The 24,881-nt window shown below is 39.0% G+C and overlaps 1 protein-coding gene across 4 annotated transcripts; it reads left to right on the top strand.

Annotated features, from left to right (window-relative positions):
• The first annotated feature begins 221 nt into the window (after nt 1-221).
• On the top strand, nt 222-13,045 carry ZNF800 (zinc finger protein 800). Of its 4 annotated transcripts, none has more exons than XM_057415740.1 (5): nt 222-377; nt 1,021-1,131; nt 3,388-3,483; nt 6,904-7,047; nt 10,153-13,045. In XM_057415740.1, the coding sequence occupies exons 2-5, from the start codon at nt 1,071-1,073 to the stop codon at nt 11,922-11,924; spliced, it is 2,073 nt and encodes a 690-aa protein (XP_057271723.1). In that variant the 5' UTR covers nt 222-377; nt 1,021-1,070; the 3' UTR covers nt 11,925-13,045. The 4 variants fall into 4 exon arrangements, with proteins under 4 accessions (XP_057271723.1, XP_057271724.1, XP_057271726.1 ...); XM_057415741.1 differs by having other exon boundaries at nt 225-377; nt 1,024-1,131; XM_057415743.1 differs by lacking the exon at nt 222-377 and adding an exon at nt 564-631.
• The last annotated feature ends 11,836 nt before the right edge of the window (nt 13,046-24,881 follow it).

Genomic DNA, 24,881 nt, shown 5'->3' on the forward strand with positions numbered 1-24,881 from the left:
CGTCCGAGCTCCGGTGCCTCAGAGGGGCCGGACACATCACCGTCCTGCGCAGCGATGAGTGGCGAGCCTCACTCCCCACAGGGACTCGGATAAGGACAGCGCGGACCCCTTCCGGCCGCCGGGCCCTCCAGCCCTCTCAGCCTCGCCGTCCCGCCCTAACGGCCGCCGCGTGAGGCCGTCCTACACCTGTGAGGCCAAGGCAGGCAGGGGTCCGGTGGGAGCGGCGCGTGCGCACTGCGCGTCCCCTCGCCGGCAGGCCCACAGTCACTTCCTGCCCCCGTGCCCATCCGGCTCCGGGGTCAGCGGCCGCCGCTGTGGCGGGACAGCGGGCAGTAAAGTTTCGCTCGGGGCGGGGGAAGCTGGCTGTCCGCTTCCAGGTAGGGGCTCCCTCGCCGCGCCCTTTCGTTCCCGCCGCTGGCTGTTCGGCGCCCGCTGTCACCTGCCGGCCGCTCGCCCCTCCCCGCTCGGGCTCTCGCGTGGTGGGGTGGCGGGCACGCTGGGCTCCAGCTCCGGCAGGGCCGCGGGGAGCGAGCAGCGGTCGCTGAGCTGTTGGGGAGGCCGCTTTTTTCTCGCTCCCGCAGGAGCTGAGGGACGCTGTCCCGGCGGTGGGACTGCGGGAGGAGGGCTGGAGGTGAGGACGGAGCGCGGGGCGGCGGGAGAGAGGCGCGGCGGGAGTCGCTTGCTGAGGGGGCGCGAAGCCGGGAGGTTACGCTGGGCTCGGCGGGAGGACGGCGGTTGGGCTGACGGTGACTGGGGGCTCTCCTACCAGGCCGGGGCACAGGTGGCGGCGGGGCCCGGGCCGGAGGGAACGGAACGGCGCGGCCGGACTCGGCGCAGCGGCCGTTGCAGAGGGCGTTGTGAGACTGCTGTAAACAATGGAAACTTTCTGCTGCGCGAAGGGTGCCGCTGCCTCCTGGCCTGCTCCGGCCGTGCCGTTGTAGGAAGTGGGTGTGCGGCGTTAACGCTGCCCTTCCTGGGCCGCCTGCCGCTCGGGGGTGACAGTTAATGTTCTTATTTTAGCAGAAACGAGCTGCTGGATGTAGAAGGAAAGTAGTTCGTGCACACGGAAAATGCCTCTGAGGGACAAGTGTTGTCAGACTGACCACCATCACCATGGATGCTGTGAACCAGGTATAGTTGTGTGTGATGCTTCGGCGGTTTTGCTTCTCTGCTGTTAAAAGCTTGTGGAAACTCGTGTTGTAAGTGTGCATTATCAGTGACAATTTTGGCTATAAAAAGTTTCTGAATTTTGTTTGGTAATGTTTTTTTTAGTATTTTTGAACTGTCATGTTAAATGTATTTTAGGAAGATAGCTTCTGAGTGCCTGCAGGATGTGCAGTAATCCCCAAACCACCACATGGGCATTGTGTGTAGTGAGAGAGGAAGGCGAGAAGTTGTGTAAAACAACTGGGCCTTTTGTTGCCAAAAAGTGTAATAGTCTGATTTTATTTTTTATTTTTTTGGTAAAAATGACGATTCTGGCAATCTCTTGCATTCGTTGTTAATGATTTTACTTTACGTATCTGAGTGAACTTGAAGATGCTATTCTCAGAGAATTAAAAAAAAGGTCCTGAAATGTCTGTTTGCATTCCACTACTGTGTGACCTGGAAGATGCCATCAGTGGAAAGTGTAATGAATACTTTGAAGTTTTAGCTAGCTTGCTAGATTTTATTTTCTGTTTCTGGTAATTGTTCTGCCTACTGTTACTTTTTGGTAGCCTAAAAGGAAATGTGGTTCTTTTCTTGTGGCCTTGTTGTAGAGCATGTTATTTGGATGCTTTCACTTGTATTTTGAAAAGAAAGGCATCGGTTTGGGGAATTAATAGTTGAAAGCATGAGCATGGCAACTTTGATAATGCTCCTTTAATTAAATGTAATTTGAGAGTAGGTATTGTTCACAAGTAGAAACAGTTCTTTGTGTTTAAGATGAGATGGCTGTGAGTTGTTCTAGTGCTTTAAAAAAGCTGAAATACTTTTCTCGCCTTACAAATAACAGCGATGTGTTATGTCTACTTCACGTATGTCACTCCTCGATGTCAGTGGATGCTGCACATGCATATTAGAGGCAGTATACAACCAAAAATATACTATTTTGAAGAGCAGGGACTAGGCCAGTAGAATACAATATGTCATTGTGTTAGAGATCCCCAAACGATTAGCTGATTTGTAATGGTTGTTATGTGTTCCTATATATAATAGTATGTTATGGGGCCAGCATAGTTGAAGGAGTGTTCATTCTATCGTTCTTTTCTTAGACTGCTTTTCTTTCTGATGTTCTTTTCAGCTTGAATTTATTTTTAACCTTACATGTTTTAGAATGACTTTTCTGTCAAAATGCGTTTAATCTATTTGCACTTAATATCTCTAAGTAGTTTTATGTGACACCTCTAGTGCTTTTTATCAAAAGTAGCTCTCTTAGAGATGCTTGGTGCTTCATTAAAAAATGGAAACCTTACAATGGGGTTAAAAATAGAACCAAATGAATAAAGTAGGAGCCAATTTACAAAGTACAAAGTTATTTTGTCAGTAAGAAATGAAAAAGAAGACCTAACTGACAATTTTGTGAACGCGTGTTTAATACTTGAGTAAGGCTCTTACTTAAATTTGGGTTTCCCTCTGAGCAAAACTTAGTTGCCGTATGCATATACAGCAGCGGAATGCTACTGATACTCCTTAATACTGCTTACTCAAATAACTTAACAGTCATCCTGATCAGTAAATGTTTTGGTTTTAGTAGATTTTACAAAGCTTGTGATGTGGAATGAAACTTCATAAATAAGGTGTACCTTCAACAGTTTGCTTAAACCAGAAGCATTTCTTTAATGTGGTTTTATTGGTAAAAATATTATAATAGTTCTTTTTGGTATATACATTGTAGTTACACTTGTGCTCTTTTTTTTTTTCCTGATCGCTGATACTTTAAATTTGGATTTTGTGCTTAGGTGGTACTGGTAACACTGAAATCACATACCTGCAAAGTACAGTATTTGGTAATGCTTTTTTGTACATCTGTTTACATTTGAATGATGGGAGTCAAGTAGATTGTTCTGGGGAACTGCTTTAATTGACACAAGTTTCTAGTGAGCTGATTTGGTTTTATATATGGTGGTTGTGTTTGATACACATGGCTTTGAATACACATTTTCTTTAAATCAAAATGACAGCAAACTGTCAGAAGGCATCATGGCTGGAAAATTCAGTATTGGGTCTTTTTTAATTTTTAATTCTACTTTTTAATTCAAAGTAGATGAAAAGTTTTGAGTAAGGCAACTTTTACTGTAGTCCTGGTCTTTCTTTTTAACTAGTTTATTGTATGCATAGAAAATCCACGCTTTAGTAATCCCTTGAGTGTTCCCTAATGGCTTATTATTCTTTCATGTATTTCAGTGCACCTGTTGGAACCTGGTGATCCTCCGTTATTGCAGCAGCCTCTGCAGACATCAAAATCTGGTATTCAGCAAATTATTGAGTGTTTTCGATCAGGTATGAAGCTATGTTTATTTTGTGAAAAGTTCCTTACTTGGTTATAAGAGTTATGTATGTTTAGTATATTAACCAACATCTGACTTTCTACATTTTTTGCAAGCTGTTTGTAGGTTTTTGGTGTTAGGTGCTGTTGCTTTTTATAAGGGTTTTCCTATAACATAGTGAAGATACAACTCGTGCTGTATAAGTACCTCTCAAAAACATTAAAAATCAGTTTGTTGTTCTACTTTGTGTCATCACTCCTGCTGTTATTAGTGAGTTCATCCTAAACTCCTGAGGTGAAGAGAAAATTTAGTATTTACCTTGAACTTTTCAGAATTGCTTTGTCATGTTACTTTTAAGGTGTTCCTTATTGGTTTTGGGAGTTACGGTACATAGCAGTGAACCTGAGAATAGCAAGTGAGCATTTGGGTGAGCATCCCAGAGATTATTGAAACATATGTTTCTGTGATTTTTCCACATAGAGTTATTTTATATATATGAAAAGTTTCACTGGATGTGAGAGTTGCCACTAATAACCTTTTTTAGTTTGGTTTGATTGCCTCAGGCCTCAGTTAACCATGCCAGGCTCCTTTTGCTCAAAGCAGATTAATAGAATCTCTACTGGTAATAGCACAAAGTAGGTGAAAGTACTCTGTCTCTGGGCTACTTCTAGGTTGTCCTCACTGGCAGGTGTTAAATTGATAGTTTACATTGACGTTTTCACTCACCTGCATCAGGGAAGTTGAACAGAAGGCAAAAGGACTTAGCCCAGGATTTTATTTCTTAGTTTTGAACAAACATTTCATTCTGGAAGGAAACTATTTTGATTCTTGTGGTAAAGGAATAGAAATGAAAGCCAGATTATTGTCCATAACTATTTAGGTGGTTTTAGCAGAATCTTCTGTCATCTGCAGCATCAAGAATAACAGATGATATTTTTTTTTTTTTCCCCCTAAAAATGATATTGCTTGATAAAGGCATGAACTTTGGTATTTCTACCAGAGAATTATTGGTAGCAACCAGTGTTCTGTACTGATTTCTTGTGACTATGTTGTTATCCTGGTGTCAACATTTACAATTATTAGCATAATTTGACAAAGTATTACCTTCTGCAGTTAGATCTAACTACCAAATAGAGAAGGCTTCAGTAAGCTGGAGGCAGCATACGCTGTTAGGAGGCTGACTGCTTCTTGCTACAGTCTGCAGCTGGGTCAAGAATAAGAATTTGCTATTTCTAGAAGTCCCTAAAGGTCTACAGTTTAATTCAAAAGGATCAATTATTTTTTAACTCCCAGCAGTGAAAAGCTTCATAGTTGCATAAGGATGGTTTGAAGCTGGAGTGACTACCATGTCATCTAGCCTGACCTATGGTATGTCAGAAATCCTTCAATCTTACTCAGATTCTTAAGACCAATTCTTAAGACCAGTTCTGAAGACCAGTTCTGAAGACCAGTTCTTAAGACCAGTTCTTAAGACCAGTTCTTAAGACCAATTCTTAAGACCAATTCTTAAGACCAGTTCTTAAGACCAGTTCTTAAGACCAATAATTTGGATATTCTAAAACATTTTAGTCCTGGACGGAAAAAGACTGAAATATCAGTCAAATAACAAGACAGAGAGCAAGAAACTTGTGTGTCCCTTGATTGGGAAACAGTGATGATTTAGATGATCTTTCTGTTTTGTTTGGGAGAAGGGTTTATGGCAAGGGCATCATCAATAGCAAATTTTGGCCAAATTTTGGATTATTTTGTGCTGTCACCAAATTTGAGGCCTTTTGTTTGAATTATGGTTTGGTACCTTACTGGAATTCAGTCTACATGGAGCATCATCAGTTTTGTTCAGATGCCTTTTTTTCAGTGGTTTTCTGTATCTGCAGAAATTCAAACACGGTTGGTGAGATCTGAGTAAACAACTTGCTTTTGGGGGATATCTGTCCAAGTTTTAAATTCGGGATTTTCACTAAATCTAAGTATTTGTCCAGTAGTCTAAAAATACAGGTCAGATAAAAGTGAGGTGGTAACACTTGAAGAAAGAGCAGTGAGAAGAAAAGATGAGGTTAGGGCTGACGTCCAGGAAGGGCATAGGAGGGGACAGAAACTGGACAGTAGCCTCAGTCAAGTTTGGGTCCCATTTTTAAGCAATTGTTGAAGACTGAGAAGGCATCATGCTTTGGTAAAACTCAGTTGTGAACAATGTAGTACTACTACATCAAGAAAGAAAAAGTTGCCTTGGTAAGGCCCATTTGTATTGAAAAACTATTATTGTTATGAAGTTATTAATGTTTGAAAGGGACTCATTGAGGAAATCTGCAGTCTGAATTTGATCTTTAAAAGGAAGTCTTTAACAGAAGTGTCTGATGGCAATAAACTTGAACTTCAGTTTCAGCTTGAAGAATGTCTTGATATTGTTTCATAGTTGTCTGACACTATTTTCTGGTCTAGTTTATGTTTTTGCTTATTTAACATATTTTGATTAATTTTGGCTAATTCCATTTTAAGACGAAAAAAGCAAGATAATAAGCTGGATTTGGTTAGCTAGTGTTTCTTTCTAATTTGGAGTGGGTAAGTATTAACAATTTATTAATCCATTGCTAATTGTAGGCCTAATTTTTGTGAGATGAGAAATAAAGGAGTGAACTTGAAGTGTAACTTAAACTCTGAATCCTTTTAGTTCTTTAAGCATGGGAGGAGCTGGATACATCAACAATACTAGATCAAGCTGCATCCATGGGGAATTTCTGAATATACAGTGTATAATAGTCTGGAAAACCTGCGTAGCATATTTTGTCATACTGCCTATGTTGTAATAGAAAAGTTGCCTACTTAAATTATATGTATTTTCTTTTCAGTAGGCTGAAAAGATGTCTACAGTTCTACTTTCTTGCCTAAGGATCATCATCTTGATCTTGGGTCAGATTCTTAGATACAGTAACATTTCTTGACCTGTTTGTTATTCTTTCTGGTTTATTGTAGGCTCTATTTTTTTGCCTTACAGGGTACTGTTTTTACACGAAGTAGCTGTATGTATCTTGTTTTCTCAGCACTTTTGAATAAGTTTAAAGAAGGAATGCTGCAGGCTTCTTTAAGTGCTCTAGGTGCTTGTTCTTTCCTGTTGGGCAATTATGCTGCAGCATCCAGATACTGTAGCATGGACTCCTTCCTAACATTACCTGTTAGTTTTTGTCATAAATCATCATGTTTTCCCTGTAAACTGTAATTGCATAATCCTTGACTTTCTTTTTCCAAACTAGTCTTGTTTTCATGGTGAAACTCTGAGTAAGTGTCATAAACTTCACAATGTAGTAAAGCAGTATTAACACAAGATTAAAACATGACAATTGTAACAGCATTTAAAGTGTTACCATTTTCATGGGATGATGTGAATTATAAGATGAACAGAAAACCTTCCTTAAGTATAATGTTTCTTTTATTACAGGAACTAAACAACTTAAACATATCTTGTTAAAAGATGTGGACACTATTTTTGAGTGTAAATTGTGCCGGAGTCTCTTCAGAGGATTACCAAATTTAATTACTCATAAAAAGTTTTATTGCCCTCCAAGTCTCCAGATGGATGACAGTAAGTCTTACTAATTGAAATGTTTAATAAAGCTCTCTGAAGTTGAGAAAGTTATCTTTCTGTACCATTTATACAAACATGCCAGAAACATAATGCAAAAAAAAAAAGTGGAATTAAATTTCAGTAGTAACATATGTAGATAACTTTTATGGTGGTAAAGAAGCCATAGCATGCATTTACTATGCATTAACAACCGAGACCCTTGTTAATGTCACAATTTGATAGCTAGTTATATGTCCAACCTCGTAATGGAGAGTGTCCCTTTTAACACTTTGTATTCCTTCTTCCCCTTTTTCTTTCCTATTTTTCCCTCTTTACTGTGAAAGATACCAAAAAGCATGCCAAAGGACTGGGAAATTAATCTTGTAGAAAGGTATAGATCTGAGAAAGCTTTTCAGTTTTAGAACAGCGTAGCTCTGGTGGACTTTAGCTGGATGCTGTAAAGTGGCTGGGATCAATATCCATCATGTTCTCCGGTACTTGGGAAGTGCTCTGTGTCATGGGCACAGTCCTTCAGTCTTACTCATTAAGAAACACGAACTAAAAGCTCACCATTTTGTTTGAGGACCTGCGCTTCAATAATACTGTCTGTTTCCCACCCCTTCACTTCACCTTGATCTGCAATAAGATATCCTCTTATCAGGCCAAGCCCATCACCTTTGTTGTAGAAATCAACTTTATTATTAAAAGAAAGATGATAAGGAAAGGATGAAGTAGTATATTTTTACGGAAAAAGTTCATTAAAGTCTTATTCCAGTGATGACTTTTTGTTGATCTGAGTGAAGCTGAATAATTGGAAATGTGCCAGCATTCAAAAATGTTCTGTAAAGCTTTCTAATTATCTTGATCTCTTGACTAGATCAACGTAGATGTAGTGAGGATTTTTCTTTTCTAATTAATGCATTCCTGCCTCAATATTTACAGAATTAGGATCAAACTAAGAGGTACATAGGCAATTCTTTTCCCATATTGTGTCGGCTAATATTGTGAAGAAGAAGGTGAGAAGACTAGTACTGTCGCCTTCCTTAAATAAGTGTGCTTGGCCAGTTGCAGAGAGTCACAGAGCTTCCCTGTGAAAAGGGGTGAGTTGTATTTTCAGAGCAAGGTTAGAAGTGCATCTGCCTTAGATGCAAAAGTTCCTAAGCAAAATAAGAGTGCCCTCAGTAAAGACTTCCCATCCAGCTCCTGAATCCTAGCCTTCATTTAATTTGCTGGCTAGCTTTCATATTTCACTGCTTACTAGGAGGGATGCAAATGAAGAGAATAATACTACATGCTCTGAATAAAACTATATAAATACTTGTTTTATATGAAATTGAGTATGATGATTATTGAATAAAGTGGAAGGGATGTTTGTTTTTTTGTGGGTTTTTTTTTCAGTAACTAAAAGTTAGGAAACAAGAGCTGGGAATAAAAGTTCAGCATCTTCATGGTGAAAATCCTGGCTATAAATACTTGTTTTATGTGAAATTGTGTATGATGATGACTGAATAAAGTGAAAGGTTTTTTTTTGGTTTTTTTTTTTTTTCAATAAATAAAAGGTAGGAAACAAGAGCTGGGAATGAAAGGTCACCATCCTCATGGTGAAAATCCTGATGATCTTTTTGAGATGTAGTCTGTTAGTGTAGTCATTAAGTGGTTTGGAAGGACTTAAAGCAAGGACTTTTTACCCTTGTTAAAAATTATATAAATAGTCGCATCTAAAACTGACTGCAAAAGGTGTTAAAAATTCAGCGTTAAAAGATGGGTTCTGAGTAACAAAACCAGTGTATTTCATGTACAGACACTTTTTATGTGTTGCTGACAGTGTGGAAGGAGCAGCCCTGACTAAGTGTGGGGTTTTAATTAGTTGTTACCAGGAATCATGTCTTCAAAATCATCATGGAAATCTAGACTGTATCATCTTGGTGCCTCACGATTTTGCTGTAGCACCTTGACTTCTGAGTTATGCCAGTTCAGATGCTTAGTGTATCATGCTGGGAACTAGATCACTAACTACTTTGGCATTTAAAAACAGGATATTATTGAGGCCTCTGAAATAATGAATGACATGAAGGTAAAAATGGGAGTAATCATTTGTTTTTCTTAGTTTTCATAAATACAAAAACTTGTATCCAGCAAAGCCACTAGGCAGTATAATTACCAGTATTTCTGGTAAAACAAGATAAACCCCACTACTCTAATATTGTAGAAACCAAGAATATAAATGCTTCAAAAACATAAACTTTTTTTTTTAAAACATTTATTAAATTAGTACTTCAAAAGCAAACTTCAGCTTGAGAAGTTTACTGGCATCAGACAAACAAGGAGAATCCTTGATTTTTAAGTGTGTTCCAACTCTTTATCAGGGCAGAACACAGGATGAATCTTTGGTGAATCTCAGTGAAGTTACTCTTTCTTAAAATAGCTTCTTTGGCTCAGTTTTTATTGTTTTGAGAAATTAGTAACATCCCCCCCCCCCCCCCCCCCGAATAATACAGGTTTTTTTCTGTCCTTACCATTTACTATCTTACTGTATCACTGAGCCTATTAACTGCTTTGGTATTACTAAAAGCTTTCCCTGCCCCAGAAGTTAAGTTCTTATCTGCTGTTATCTTTGTGCAGTGCTTAGGTTACACGGACATATCATTGTTTCTTAAGGACTGTTCAGAATTTACAGAGAAGACCTTATTTCCAGAATTAGGTTCCTTTATTGAGGATGCCTATTTCCAGCAGTGGAAAATTGGTTTCTAATAATACTTCAGACTTAGTTATTCACATGTAAAATAAGCTCAGTCATTTTTGAGTCATTGACATTTTTGCAGTTGATACAGATTTTTAAAGATTTGTTTAATTCCAGGCAAGCTAATTTTTAGTTTAGGTGGCTTTCACATCAGCATGCTAGAAGAGTGTACTTCCAGTATTGCCTTTTAATAAAAAAGTAACTTGTACTGATGCCATAGCAATGATTACTTGAAGTCTTTAAGTGTAAATGGTCAGAAAAATAATACAAGTACAGGATTTTTGTACAAATTTGATGACTGAATTGATGGAGTGGTTAGAAGATATTTTGAAATAACTTCAAATTACCAAATCATTAAAAAATACTTTTGCTTCTTTTCACAGACCTCCCAGATATAAATGACAAACAGAGTCAAGCCATAAGTGACCTCCTGGAAGCAATCTATCCAAGGGTAGATAAGCAAGAATATATAATTAAATTGGAACCTATAGAAAGTAATCAAAATGCTGTATTTCAATATGTATCAAGGACTGATGGCCCAGATGAGAATGTAGAAAGCAGTAGTACCCCTGATCAAGCTCCAGTACAGATACAGGAACCCAGCACTGAGCAACCCAAGACTATTTCAGCTCCAGCCCCAAACCCAGCCCCAGCTGGGGAGACTGTAGAATTACCTCCAGCTGATCCTGTTACAAACAAAGGGATACCTACTCCTGAAGAACAGCCTCCAGCAGTAAATCCTGAGATGGACTCTCTGGATAATTCTGATTTTGGCCACCAGTTGATATGTTGCCTTTGTAGGAAAGAATTTCATTCCAGACGGAGTGTACGCCGGCACATTCGAAAAGTGCACAAAAAAAAGATGGAAGAGCTAAAGAAGTACATAGAAACAAAAAAGAAACCAAATCAGTCCTCTGTGAAAGGACGAAACAAGAATGTCCTTGTAACATTAGGTAGAAGTTGTCCTGTGTGTTATAAATCTTTTGCTACAAAAGCCAACGTAAGGAGGCATTTTGATGAAGTTCATAGAGGATTAAGAAGGGATTCCATTACTCCTGATATTGCTACAAAGCCTGGGCAACCTTTGTTCTTGGATACAGTTTCTGCTAAAAAATCTTTTAAGACCCGAAAACAAAAGTCATCTTCAAAGGCTGAATACAACTTAACTGCATGCAAATGCCTTCTGTGCAAGCGAAAATATAGTTCACAAATAATGCTGAAAAGGCACATGCAAATTGTTCACAAGATAATTCTTTCTGGAAAGAACTCTAAAAGAGAGAAAGGACCCAACAATACTGCCAATGGCACAGAAATAAAAGTAAAAGTTGAACCAGCAGATTCTGTAGAACCTTCACTCCCTTCCATTGCCCTTTCTCCTCAGAATGAATTAAAGGGAACAAATAATTCAAATGAGAAAAAAAGCACACCGTCAGCACAGAAAAATAAAGTTAAACAGGACCCTGAAAACCCTAAATCAACTTCTAAATCAACCACTAAATCAACCTGTAAATCAACTGCTAAATCAACCTCTAAATCAACCAATGCATCTGCTGCAGGTGGCCAGCAAAAAACCAGGAAGCCAAAACTTTCAGCTGGCTTTGACTTCAAGCAGCTTTACTGTAAGCTCTGTAAACGCCAATTTACTTCTAAACAGAACTTGACAAAACACATTGAATTACACACAGATGGAAATAATATTTATGTTAAATACTACAGGTGTCCACTCTGCTCATACGAAACACGTCGCAAGCGTGATGTGATAAGGCACATAACTGTAGTTCATAAAAAGTCACCACGCTACCTTGGGAAAATAACTGCAAGTTTAGAAATTAGAGCAATAAAAAAGCCAATTGATCTTGTTCTAAATAAGGTGACAAAAAGAGGCCCTCAGAGGGATGAAACAAAACAGATTTGTTCAAAACAGGATGTCACCTCTAACTCTCCCAGTAAAAAGTACGAAGGAGCTGATGTTGGCATTGAAGTAAAAGTAACAAAAAACTTTTCTCTGCACCGATGCAATAAATGTGGGAAAGCATTTGCCAGAAAAGCTTTTCTAGAACATCATAAGAAAACTCACAAAGCAAATGTATCTCACTCAACTGAAGAAAATAAAACCAAAGGCAGAAGTACAAGATCTAAAGCTGTTGTCTGGTGAGGAAAAAAAGTGTTTTGTTTATTATTTTTCTTTAAAAGAAAACAAAACAAAACAAAACCACTGCCTTTCTTTTGCTGTTGTTGATTTATTGCCGAAATCATTTTATGGTTTAGTGGCTTAAATACTAAGGTAGATGTCAAATTTATTTCTTACATGTTTTTAGTGTTTTGGAAAAGAGTTAATTTCTAAATTTGTCATTGTAGGAAGTTGGAATAGAAGATAGATTAGATTGTATTGAGTCAATTCTTTAAATTGTCTTAAGGCATCTGTTGTAATCAAGCTAATATATGTTGAAAATAGTAAATTTTTAAAATTAACATTACTTTTGTTTGGTTTGAATAACTTCACCTGTTAGTTAACTTCTCAGTGACACAGTTGAAGAAGTACTAAAGAAGGTACAACAGTAAAAGCTGTTGACAGAAAAAAATATCTCTGTACTTGTTGGAATTGTCATTTGTGCTTCATTCTTTTGTTCTTTTTTTTTTTTTTTTTCAATTTTAGTGTATATTGGCTGTGTGCTGTCAACAAAAAGGGAACAGGTTTTTGGAATGTAATTCAGATGCTTAATTGCTTTGATGCAAAATCAGTATGAGTTAGGTGCCTACGAATGCATTTTAAATCATCAAATTTAGAATTTGATTCTTTTAATGCTTATTCATATAAGCACCGGTTTGGAAACTTCTGATCATTTTATTTTTTGAAGTGTTCAAGTCTTATCAAGATTTTTTTTTTAAGCCTAAATACGTGTAGAAGTCTGTCCAAGAATTTTCTGAACTTCTTATATGGTACTCTGGGAACTTTTTGGCACTTGGAAGGGTTGTGTTTGTAGCTTCTCAGTTTTCCATAGCCTTCATGTTAAAGATGGCGTATTCTTAAAAGGACCTCTTTAAAAAAAAAGGAAATAAGTTATGTATGTGGTCAGTTTGTATTTCACGGTGGCTGACTGATGCGTGAAAGTTGGCGAATTGTACAAAAAATTATAGTGAAGAGAGACAGTAGAAATACCTGTAAGAGTTTTTTAACATCCTTATTCAGAACTACCTTTCTAGCGTATTTGGTGAAAAGAAAGCCAAGTATATGTGCCTTGTCCTGTATTTCAGCTCTGAAATAACTACTTCCCAGGAGGTGTTCAGCTTTTATAGTGACTTGCCAGCCAGCTATGTTAAATTGTAATCTGGTGCTTTTGTGACTTTGTAACAAATCCTGGCTAAGTGGAACAGAACTTCAGAAATACACTCAGCTGGACCCTGAATTACGCTGTATTTGAGAGGAGGAGTGGCTTCTGCATTTTGATCATGAATTAAAAGCTTAGCCTTATAAGTTATTTATATCATGTAATTTAAGACAGAAAATTCTGTCTGTAAACTCAAAACATTAGTTTATTTGCATTTCTCCTCAAATAGGTTCAGGTGATGTTCAGAAAGTTTGAAGTCCATTTGAATGAAAAACTCTTAAGTTTGTTGTTGGAACTGCTAATACCCTGATAATGTTACTATAAGGAGGAAATATTTTCATAAGCTGTTGTTTTCTTACTGTATTAATAACCATTCTGACTGTTCCTTGGACAGTGCCTCTTCCCGAGCACTGAAGTAGTTGAAATGCACATGTGCTTCTAAATTAGCAGTTATCTCAATGCAGTTGAGGTTTGACAGTATAGAGCAAACTTTCTGAAATGAAGAAAGTACAGAGGCAAGTTAATGAACAGCAGCTTTGGAAGAAGAATTTTGTTCCTCATTTAGGAAATAACCTTCAGAGAGCTCATCGTGCATAGTGGTCCTCCCTAGTAGTGCTGATTGAACAGCTTTAGCTTTTTTGTGATATCTGACTTTGGCAAATATTGTGTTTTATACTGTTTTAAATTTATTACAAATGAATGTATAAGAGCAAACAATGTAGTGTATATTGGCTGAATTGTACTAATTTTTAGTATTTGCCATAACATCCATTTGTTCAGTTTGACTGATTTCCCTGTTCTGGGACATTGTGAATTTCGCTGTACTGAAGTTGCTGCAAAGATCTCCATTTTGTTTCCATGTGTGGTTCATAGGAAAACGTTGTAAACATCTGGGAATTTTACAAACATATCCACATTCCTCTATTCTTTACTTTTTTTAAGAAAAGATACACAAGCACTTTAATGATAGTTGCAGTTTATTTTTTCCGTTTATTTTTTGAAAGATCAACACACTAATGTTAATATGAAGGTAGTGAATATTTGCTGATGTATTATAGACAATCTGTACACAACCACTCATAATGTTAGCTTATTTCATTAAATATTAATAAAAAGGGAGGATAGTATGGGAGAAACTCAGAACATTTTTTTGTTTGGAGATCATGAATGACCACTAATGGGTAGCACTTGACTTTGTATAATTTGGAAAATGTTTTAGATACCTTTTTTTACCCTTTTAATCAAGATTGTAGTAAAGCAGCCGCATGCCTGCCATTATGAAATTCTTGGCAGGTTTCATGCATCAGTGGTTTGGGGTTTTTTTGTTTTGTTTTTTACTTTTTAGAAAATGTTTAGTGATTTGTGTCAAATTGCTACAATTTGAAAGGTATTGTGCATCAGAAGAAATACCATGTTTTTTATGTGGGTTCACTCCCTTACTTAGGGAGGTGCCTTGTGTTCATATATACTTTTTGTATAAAATATATCTAAAAATGTTGATCACAAGATCAGGAATAAAAATACTTATATGGATAGAGAAATATTTGGCCCTGTTAGTGCATTGCACTAAAAATACTGTGAATGGGAACCGGACTGTAACTGTTGCTCAAGATGTTTTATATTGAATGTACATTCTTTTGTTTGGATAAATGTACTGTATTTGATGGAAAATAAAGCAGACTGGAAATCACTTTGAAGTATGCATAAACAAAAAGATGTCGTGTTTGTAAACCTGGAATATCTAGCACTCCACAACTGGAAATTACAGTGTTTGAATTTTTGTAAAGTTTTACTCTTTGATCACTGAAACTCGTTGATTGTAATATTCTCTTGTAATAAATGTGTGGGGTTTTGTTATTAAAACTTTGGCACTTGTGGAGTGAACACTTTCTCCACATCGATGGTTGACACTGCTATATTTTTAGAAAACATTGTTGATGCTGGCTTGTTCCTTGTAAACAAAGCTCTTCCTTAACCAAGCTTTTTTATATTACCCTTTTAAAATGAAAGTTAATATTAATATTGAAGGAGATGGGATATGCTGGGCTTTTAATAAGAAAATAGGATTACTAGTTTTGCACTGAATTTGCATTGGTGGCCAACTAATGTTACTTCTTTTTATAGCTGAAATAGAAGACAAGAACTGCTGTGTTCGTTGTTTATTTTGTAAAGGAAGATATCAAGCTGTTTATATAAGTGCATGTTAACTAAAGTTCCTCAATGCCTGTGGATTAAGATTAGGAAATTAAAATGCAGGTGTAGTGATAGAATAGTTGTTCATTTCTCAGTAAATCTTTGTGGTTTCTGCTGTCTGTTCTGGGTATGTGTGCAGTCTGCATCTTGAAATACATGAAGGTGAAGTTACTTGTCTCTCAAAGGTAAGATTTTGCTTAAGTATCTCCAATTCTGCATCCAGAAAAGCAAAGCTACAAAATTCTTTTGTTCTACTTGAAGCTTTGCATAGCAAATTTCTTAAAGATGTGGCTTAATAACTTGCAATTGCCACCTTTTTTTTTTTCCTCCCCAATATCTTCCTGTAAGGTTCAGTCTACTGGTAGCTCTTTTGAAGCATAAGTCTCCATTCTGACTTGTGGAATAGCTTTGTTTTCTCTTTTTCCAGTAGCAAAAATAAGTGATTAATTATGATGGGCTTGTTTAGTTTAGTTTTGTTTTTTTTTTTTTAATCTTTCCCTGCAACCATCTTGAATGGGAGGAAACAAAAATGTAAGGGAGAAGGATTGCTGATTACTGCTTGTAATTTGCACAAGATGTATTTTTCAAGAAATTCTGAAAAGCTAGAATAAAACTTTGAATATAGTCAAGATCCACATAGGCACTTTGGTGTGGGGTTATGCATTAATGTGTCTGGATATGAGTTTCTAATTAAGGTGCAGTCTTGCATCATTGATGAAGTACGTTGCCCTCGTTTGTTTTGCTTGGACTAGCCAATGACATGTAAATTCTTTAGTGGGCCTTCATGGTTAAGGTTCAGTCTTGTTAAAGAGATTTTTATTCAGAATGAATGTGAGATACCTTATGGAAAACTTTGAGGATGATCTAACCATTCTGCATAGAAGCCTGTCTAATTTTTAAAAAGTGATAACATATTTTCTGCTGAGGCTTTGAGGGGGTAGCTTTGGTTGCTGTGAAACATTGCATAAACAAGTGAAAGTCACTGGAGGTATCAGACTTGCTGAAGTCTAATGAAGTGCTGGCTTCTGTCTCAAAACCACCTTTTCTTTAGTTAATCATCTCTCAGCTGAGGGTGTCTGGTCTTCCTGGTTTTGTTTGGTTGTTGTTTTTTTTTTGTTTGGTTTTTATGTGTTTTTTTTTTTTTTTGTTTGTGCGTGTGTGTTAAAATTTTGTCTATTTTTGTGTTCTACTTGTCTATTCTGTCTGGAATGTTAGATGCCAGGGCTTGAAGTCCTTGTACTGTTTGGTCTTCTCAGTTTAATAGGAGAATAAAGAAAACCGTAACTTACTTGGTGGTCATTATCACCAGTTGGTGTTTGATTGGCTTCTGTTGGAATGAACTTTAGGCTACTGTGGGAGGGCTTTGTGCGACTGGTTAGGTGCTTGAAGTACTTGATGAGATCTAAAATAAGATCATTTTATATCTTGTTTTCTCTGATGGATGAAAGAAAGGTGGGTGGATATTTCACATCATTCCAATTTGCTGAACAGTGAAATATAAAATGATTGATAAACCACAAGGGTAGACCACTAGGTTGCTTGGAGGGTGATCAGTAGAGGGGAAAGGGACCTCAATAATTACATTCGTGGAAAATCCCTAGTGTTTGTACGAATAAGGAGGCTTTGAAGAGAGGCTACTGGCTAGGCATAAGGTTTTCCACCTATCTTGGAAAGGGGAGCAGAGGGGAAGTGAATGATGTGAAATACGCTGTAGTTCCCTTTTGGAGGTAGTTTGCTCCCCACTATTCCTCAGTTATAGTCTTAAAGTAGTAATTTCATAGACACAAACTGGAACTTAATTTGAAAAGTTAGGTTGTTTGGATTCATTGATCCCTTTGGGGATTGGCAAGATATTGGTAATCGTAATAAAAATACTGTATGCTTTAAACCATGTTTCAAATGAGGAAATTGTATTATTGACTTCAGAGAATTTAGTGGGAAATTAAAATAGCCTGAGATTTTGATAGCACATAGACCGAATACATTTTTCTTCAGAACAGATTAAACTCTGAACTGTTTCACTGTGTTGCCAGGAGCGATGCTGGCATGGTTGTTGTGAAATCTGGATGGCTGAGGGGGATGTGCTCTTGTACCTTGCTTATTCAGTTATACTTCAGTTTTTACAGTGTTTTTACCTCAGTTATAGGCAAGATTGAGGTTCTCAGTGATCCACTGCACTAAATTTATTATCATCTGGTAACAGCAGTATTTGTTGTGATTGTGGTTGTTTTCCTGACATTTCAATCTAAAGCACCTTGGATTTACCTGGTCTGTTCTCTCAGCACAAGCCTTTCTGGAGTAACAGCTAGTTCTCCTCTCTTGGCTGAACTGAATTTGCTCTTTCACATTACTTACGTGCTTAAAGCCTGGGAGTCAGCTGAGCTGTTGGCAGCAAAACAATCTAAAGATCTTCCCACAGCCACTGAACATAGAATCGGAAAGATTTGGGTTGGAAGGACCTTAAAGATGATCTAGCTCTGACCCCCATGTGCAGGGACACCTGCCACTTGACGAGGTTGCTCAAAGCCCCATACAACTGGCATTGAACACTTACAGGGATGGGGCAGCCATCTCTGGGCAACCTGTTCCGTATGTCTGGTGTAAATCCTACCCTCTTTCAGTTTTAAGCCATTTCCCTCTTGTCCTGTTGCTACATACCTTTGTAAAAAGTCGCTCTCCAGGTTTCTTGTAGTCCCCCTTAGGTACTGGAAAGCTGCTCTGAGGTCTCCACAGGCTGAATAACCCCAAATCTCTCAGCCTGTCTTCACAGGTGAGGTGCTTCAGCCCTCTAATCATCTTCATGGCCTCCTCTGGACTCATTCTAACAGGTCCATGTCCCTCTTGTGTTGGAGCTCCAGAACTGACTGCAGTACTGCGGAGGGATCTCAGCATAGTGGAGTACAGAGAATCACTTCCTTCAACCTGCTGGCTACTATCCTTTTCATGTAGCCCAGCACACGGTTGGTATTCTGGGCTGCAAGTGCACACTGCCAGGTCATGTTGAGCTTATTGTCAACCAAGAAGTCCTTGGGGCTGCTCTCAGTGTAGTCCCTGTCCAGCCTTTGTGCTTGGGATTGCCCTAAACCACATGCAGAACATTGCACTTGGCCTTGTTGAACTTCATGAGGTTTGCAGGGGCCCACTTCTCTGAAGCCTGATGTCACCTAAAAGAGTTCTGTGGGTTCTGGGGTATAGCAGACCAAAAAGCACAGTCTGGGATTTACAGCGTATCTTGTGTGCATATGCTCTTGCATTTTTTTCCACCCTTGCTCAGATGTTTTGTACTCCTGGATGGTGTGATTTTACAGTTCTCAACTTCTGACTTCCTGTGCAAACAAAGGGATGAGTAGAATGGTTTAAAGTCACTGTCTTGTGGCAAGGAAGGTTGCTTGCAGCTTAGACTTAAAATAGATGTGGATGTGCAAAATATAGTAATCTATTTCCTTCACAGCAGTGTATCTAAATCCAAACTGTCACTCACTCTCTGAACAAACATAACTACCTAAGAATGATAAAGCCTAAACCAGACACATTCCATCTTTTAAATGAGTAAACCTGCATTTTCCATCCAAAAAATACATTAATGATATTGGCAGGTAACTGGAGATACATAATTTTTCTCAGATATAAAAGTGGAAGCAGGCTTCCAAATCCATCAAGACATTTCTCTCCATGGTGTCAAATGGGGAGTACATTAGGTGGTGTCTGGGTTCACAGGGTGTCTATGCTGGGTCAGGGTACTTGTCACCATTAATATAAATGAGGAAAACAAGGAAAACAAAACACCTCTTAATCTTGCTCAGAACTGAGCAGATTGTGTTTATTAAATCTCAGTAGGTAAATGTGGTCATTTGCTCCTCAACACTTGTATGTGGCAGGCTCCTCTGCTATTTAATGATTTTGTATGTCGGTCTTGGGAATGAGTATGGATATAAATGCTGGCATGTAAGTAAGGGTGTGCGACATGATCCTTTTGGCATGGAATTGTGTGTGTGTAGCACATCAGCAGTAAAATGAGAAAGCTGAGAGAATGTTCATGGGCTATTTGGGGAAAATTTTGATAGTAAGGCTAAGGTATGTGCATCCATCTTTAAATTATGGGGTTGAGTTGACCAGAACCTTGAGGTGAAACTGTCCCACATTTTCTTCTAAATGGCTGCTAAAGCAGCCTTCCAGCCATGAAATATGGATGCTATTAGAACACAAGATATTAAAGTAGAATAATAATACTTTGTATTAAAACAGTATCTGCCAGTTTAAATGTAAAAGACATTGAAAAATTAAGCTGCTTCTGCCCTCTGCATGTGGGTGTCATGCTCTATATGAGCTAACTCAGTGTTTCTAGTTTGTACCAACCACCTGCTGCCTTTCCTGAGGTTTGTCAAAGACCTTTCCACCATGACTAGATTTTTGCTGCAATCTATTGCTTCTTTTAGAAAGTCTACTAGTGTTATCACAGGTTCCCTCCTTGTCATGTTTGTCCAGCAGGGGGGAGGCATCTGCCAGTTGACCATGCTCAGTTATCCTTAGGGAAGGATCAGTGGAAGTATCTGTTGTTCCTTGCTTCTACTTGCTGGGGCAGTGGCAGTGGCAGCAATTGTCCCATGGTAACTCGATGTCTTTTGGGGTTTTTTCGTTGTTGTTTTCTTCCTATGTAGCCTATAGATTACCTGTATCCTCACTGCTTGGGAATGGGGCTTTTATGAAGACCCATTTTGAGGCTGATGGCAAGGCAGAAACCTGCCTGTAAGGGGCATCTTCAGTGGTCTGCACTGACTGACTGCCCTCCTTTCTCTTCTTGGGATCCAAAGGTAGAATTACCTCTGGTAAACCTATGACTCCTGTAAAGGCCCTTCTGGGGGAACTGCCTCACCCCTTGCTATGTGTTGTTATCAAGGCAAGACAGCAAGCACATACTCCGTTTGGTCCCATCATTTACATAAGAGTAGTGCCAAGGTGAACTGTTCTGACTGGAGTCATCAAGGATTTAACATACTCTTCCAAAGCATGATTGGAGGCACCTTGGGAACATTGTATATGTTGGGGGGTGTGGGTGTGGGGGTGTGTGTGGAATTTGTTTGTAAGTTTGGGTGTGTGTTTGTTTGCTTTAGAAAGTGTGTTTTTTCTTAATGAAAAGGTTAACTCTCTTTGCCCTTGACTAAGTAATTTTCTGGGTTCTATTAAGGTGATTGATCCATTTTAAGTATACTCTGTTAATGACTTCAGAACACTGAATGCCTCAGGTAGATGCACAAACATCTTTAGAAGAGTTTTGGCTGCAGTGCTGTTTTAGAAACCGAAGCCAACTGTCTAATATTTCAGAGTCCTATAAGTGAAACTGCTTGCAGCTGATATAGAAAGTGCATTGGAAACATGCTTGGAACTGCTAACAAATTAGGCATTATGAAAATGGCCTTTCACTCTTAAAAGATTGAAGGGGCTACTTTCTTAAATGTCAATAATGTCTAGAAGCTCAGGCTGGCATCAGTTCCACTTGTGCAAGCCATAGTTTTTGCAGCGTAACGACATGCAAAGATCTCATAAATTGTACTTCATCTGGCTGTTGCTATCCTGAGTTACAGTTTAATTATCATTTCATGTTTCTAACTTCCAAATTTGCTTTTCTGCTTTTTGAGGTGATACTGGAGATAAACCTCTTTGAAGGTTGTTTTCAGTAAGCTGTCTTAGTTTACAGTCATGTTGCCTCTGTAAATATAAGGCAACTAACTCATTGCAGCAATGCAGAGTCAGGTACTCAGCTATGTTTTGCGTGAGACTTCTTTTCAAAAAGAAATATCATCTTGGAAAAACATGTACTGAGAAGTGTAGAGGATGCCTTTGAAACTCTTTGTGAATGCATGCACAGCCATGGACTGACCCATGGTGAGCAAGCAAAGTATTAGAATTTTTGGCTTCAAAACCAAACTAATAGAGTAAGATACTTCCACTTCCATTTATTTTTGTGTCTTGGAGCTAATTTTTGTATCTAAGTAGGTTGGTTTCTTGTACTTCCAATGATGGGCATCTAAATGTAGCAGAATCTTTGAGATAACTTTTTGAACAGGTTTGGGGGCGAGGCACAAGTCTTAAGATGTGAGTAAGGATCTCTTAAAGGAAGGAAGGATAAAACTAACTATGTAGCTATGGTAACTACAGAAGCACATCTACAGGGCAATTCTCATTCTTCCATGAAAGACCTCTTCCCCATGGAAAGTGCTTGCTGTTGTTTTTCTGTTTCCATCAAGTAGTGAGGTGCTTATTTTCTTACTCAACTGCATAGTTCCCAGTCCAATTTTTATCATTTAAATCTCTGGCTGTGGTTGAGTTATCCTGACTTACTTTTTATCTGCTTATTATTTTAGCTTCTTTAAGCAACTTGATTTTTTGGAAGTAAGGTTTGTCCTGGGGTGGGTTCTTTTGGTCCATTTTGAAAGTCGTTTTGAAAGCACTTGCCATTTGATAGTGTTGGGTGATTTTTCTGCAGAGTGAGGTAATACAAACACCACTGATTTGGGAGTTATAAATTTAGTTATGGAGTCTCCTAGAAGGTGATTTTGAAAAAGGCAATGTGGAGAAGGGAGAGATCCAGGCATGAACAATGTGGATCCTCTTACACTTAAGTCTTTAAAAACAGATTAAAGAAACAGTTCACAAAAGTAGTATTTCTCTCCCTGCACTAGGCACTGAGTAAATGGCTTGAGATCTTTAGGTGCTGTCCAGCCCTACTTTTCTCACTGTATCTGTGTACATGAACCAGAAGTGAAGTGCTTATTTTTCTCTTGAGTTTATTATTTTTTTTTTTGGATGTGGTTTGGTGCCCTTGTGTTTTCTCCCTCGTCATTGACTTGTCATTCTGAGCTGGTGAAAGGTAGCACATAACTAAATTCAAAACATCAAGAAATCCTGGTTTCTCCTGCTGTGGATAGGCGTGCTGCCTGAGGAGCTGCACCTTTTTATCTTTGGAGCAAAAATAAATAAGTAAGTAAATAAAATTCATCAGAGTAATTGGGTAGCTGCAGTAACAGTCGTGAAAGCACTTGAGGCTGCTGTATTTGTTTGAACTTTATACTAAGCACACCTGAGAGGAACAGGGTAATTCCTGCCCTGTGGCATTCACAATCTTAAAAACTCATTTTGTCTGCACTTTACTGTGATATAAAGAGTGCAAGGCTTTGGGCAAGTGTTTGTTTGTTTGTTTTTTTTTGTGTGAACAGGAAGGGCAGCAGGGCTATGGTTACTATTAGGTTGTGTCTATCTGCTGCTATACTGCCACATTCTCTTTCCAGGACCAGGGAGGTATTGGAAGAGGAGTGGGAACACCTTGAGCCAGAAAAGTTGTGGATGCCCCAAGGCTGGAAGTGTTCAAGACCAGGTTGGATGGGGCCTTGAGCAACCTGGTCTAGCGGAAGGTGTCCCTGCCCATGGCAGGGGAGTTGAAACGCGGTGTTCTTTAAGGTCCCTTCTAACCCAAACCATTCTATGGTTCTATGAGTCTGGCTTATAAAGCGGTGGCTGCAAACACAGCAGCAGGAAGTCTTGGTGTGAGGGGTGGGCGTGAAGAAAACTGGGCAGCTCAGAGGCAGTGAGGAACAAGGCTCTTTAGGTCTGCAGTGGCTTTTGAGGAGACAGCCTGAATGTGGGTGAGGAGCTGGTGTGGAGGAAACCAGTGGTGGCTGGAGCCCACCTTCACCCCTCTGCCCTTTTCTAAGATGGAAAAGACAAGGTGGACAGTGGGGCTGCATCGCCTGACCTTCTGTTGACTTTCAGAGGAGCGAATGAGAATCCGCTCCTTTCAGTTTGTGCCGTAATTTACTTAATGTTCCCTACTGTAATCTGGCACCCTAAGTGACCTGGCGTCGCGGGCTAAACGGCAACACTCGGGGCCGGGGTGAGTGAGACTTCCTGAGCAGCCGCGAGATGGCAGCACGCAGTTTGCTATCGTGAGAGAGCTCGACAAGCGTTTGGGATGTGACAGATCCGCCAGTATTTTTAGTACAGCCGGTTCCTGTAAGCACATCCTTGGGAAAAGAGGAGGATATTCTAAAAGTGAAGACAAATGGCTGTGGAAACGTCAGCGTTGGCCAAGGCTGTGACACGGGAATGAGTCATTAGTGGGATTTCCATAAAGAGTTCCTAGGTTGTGGCACTTGAAGATCCAGAACGATGTCTGTAAGGATGAGGACTTTAAGTTTGCTTGATTGCATTTCTTTTTGTTCCCAGGGCTGTGGGATAGTTACACATCTTAACAATGCTAGGAGGCATCTGCTCAGATGCTCTCTCAAAATTAGCATATCAAGAACCTGTGCAGCTCAATAGCTGTTATTTAATCCCTTACTGAATATGAATAGAGGAATGGTACTTTATTATTGTCTGTTACCTGCCCCAAGCTTCATTTAACTTACTTCTACATTTAAAAAGAAACATACTGACTGAAACATTGCCTCCACCTTTTGAAATGCAGAAACTTTATCTTGGGGATGGTGGAAGAGATATTGTAAACAGAAATTTCTGCATAACATTGTTATGTTATTGAGCATCTATAAACATGTTGTTTTCAGACCTTGAATCCTATTATATTCCCAGAATCATCATTTGGAAGGGAGAAATACACGTCTCGTTCATGCTTTTGCTAAAGATGATTACCTAAATCCTGGTTAGCAAAGCCTCTGCAAAAAAACAAGCAAAAAAAATAATAAAAGAATTATTGTGTTTTCCAAATAAGTACATTTGCTTAATTTACTTTTTTATTTTGTTTTTTTTTTCCCCAAGAGGGAAAATATCTCAGTATCTCTCATATTCTGAGCAGTAACTTCAGGGGGTACAGTGCTATGTTGGTAGCTATAGTGAGGTAATACAGGTCAAGTGTACAGTATAGTGACTGTTCTGTGTTTTGGATGGTGGCTAAAACCAGTAGTGCCACATCATGCCCCTCATTTTCAGAGATTATAATTCTGCCTGGAAGGAAATATTTAAGTATACTGTTTGAATCATACGCAATGAGCTCAGTTACTCTATTTGTACACAGTCAAATTAGACTTCTTCGGGACGTGTGGGATTTAATACATCGGTGACAATCCATTATCTGTGGGCCCATCCACATGTGCAAGCACTCTGTAGCATTTTGTGTCAGATCTATTGGATCCACGCAGTGCGCAGCTTAAATTTAATGCTTGTGTGAAATGATGGGTTTACTGCAAATGAATGCTCTGCAGCAGTTATATCTGCAATTCTGAACATCCATGAATCTTGAATCAAGGTACTCAATGCTTAAATTGCACACCAAAACTTAGTGCTGCATGGATACTGTGAGAGTGCATTGAGCCAGTGAGGAGACTGCTTGGCTCACCAGTATCCTGATTATCCCAGCTCCCAGCTCATCCTGACCTGCAGAGCAGTCCCTGGGGTGTTCCTGCCCTACCCTTCACTGCCTGCAGTGCCTGCTACTAATGCAACATTTCTGCCAGCTTCCTTGACACCATGGCCTTTTGTAAGGATGTGTGGTTTGTGATTCCCAAGGATGCTGTTCCTCTTTTGACCTTCTATTTATCTCTGCTTGCAGCTAGCCCTTTCAATCAGGTCAGATCTCTTCT

Source organism: Pezoporus wallicus, unplaced genomic scaffold, assembly GCF_028554395.1.
Source record: "Pezoporus wallicus isolate ANWC-B61680 ecotype Strahan unplaced genomic scaffold, APGP_CSIRO_Pwel_v1 contig_6966, whole genome shotgun sequence".
Taxonomy (NCBI): domain Eukaryota; kingdom Metazoa; phylum Chordata; class Aves; order Psittaciformes; family Psittacidae; genus Pezoporus; species Pezoporus wallicus.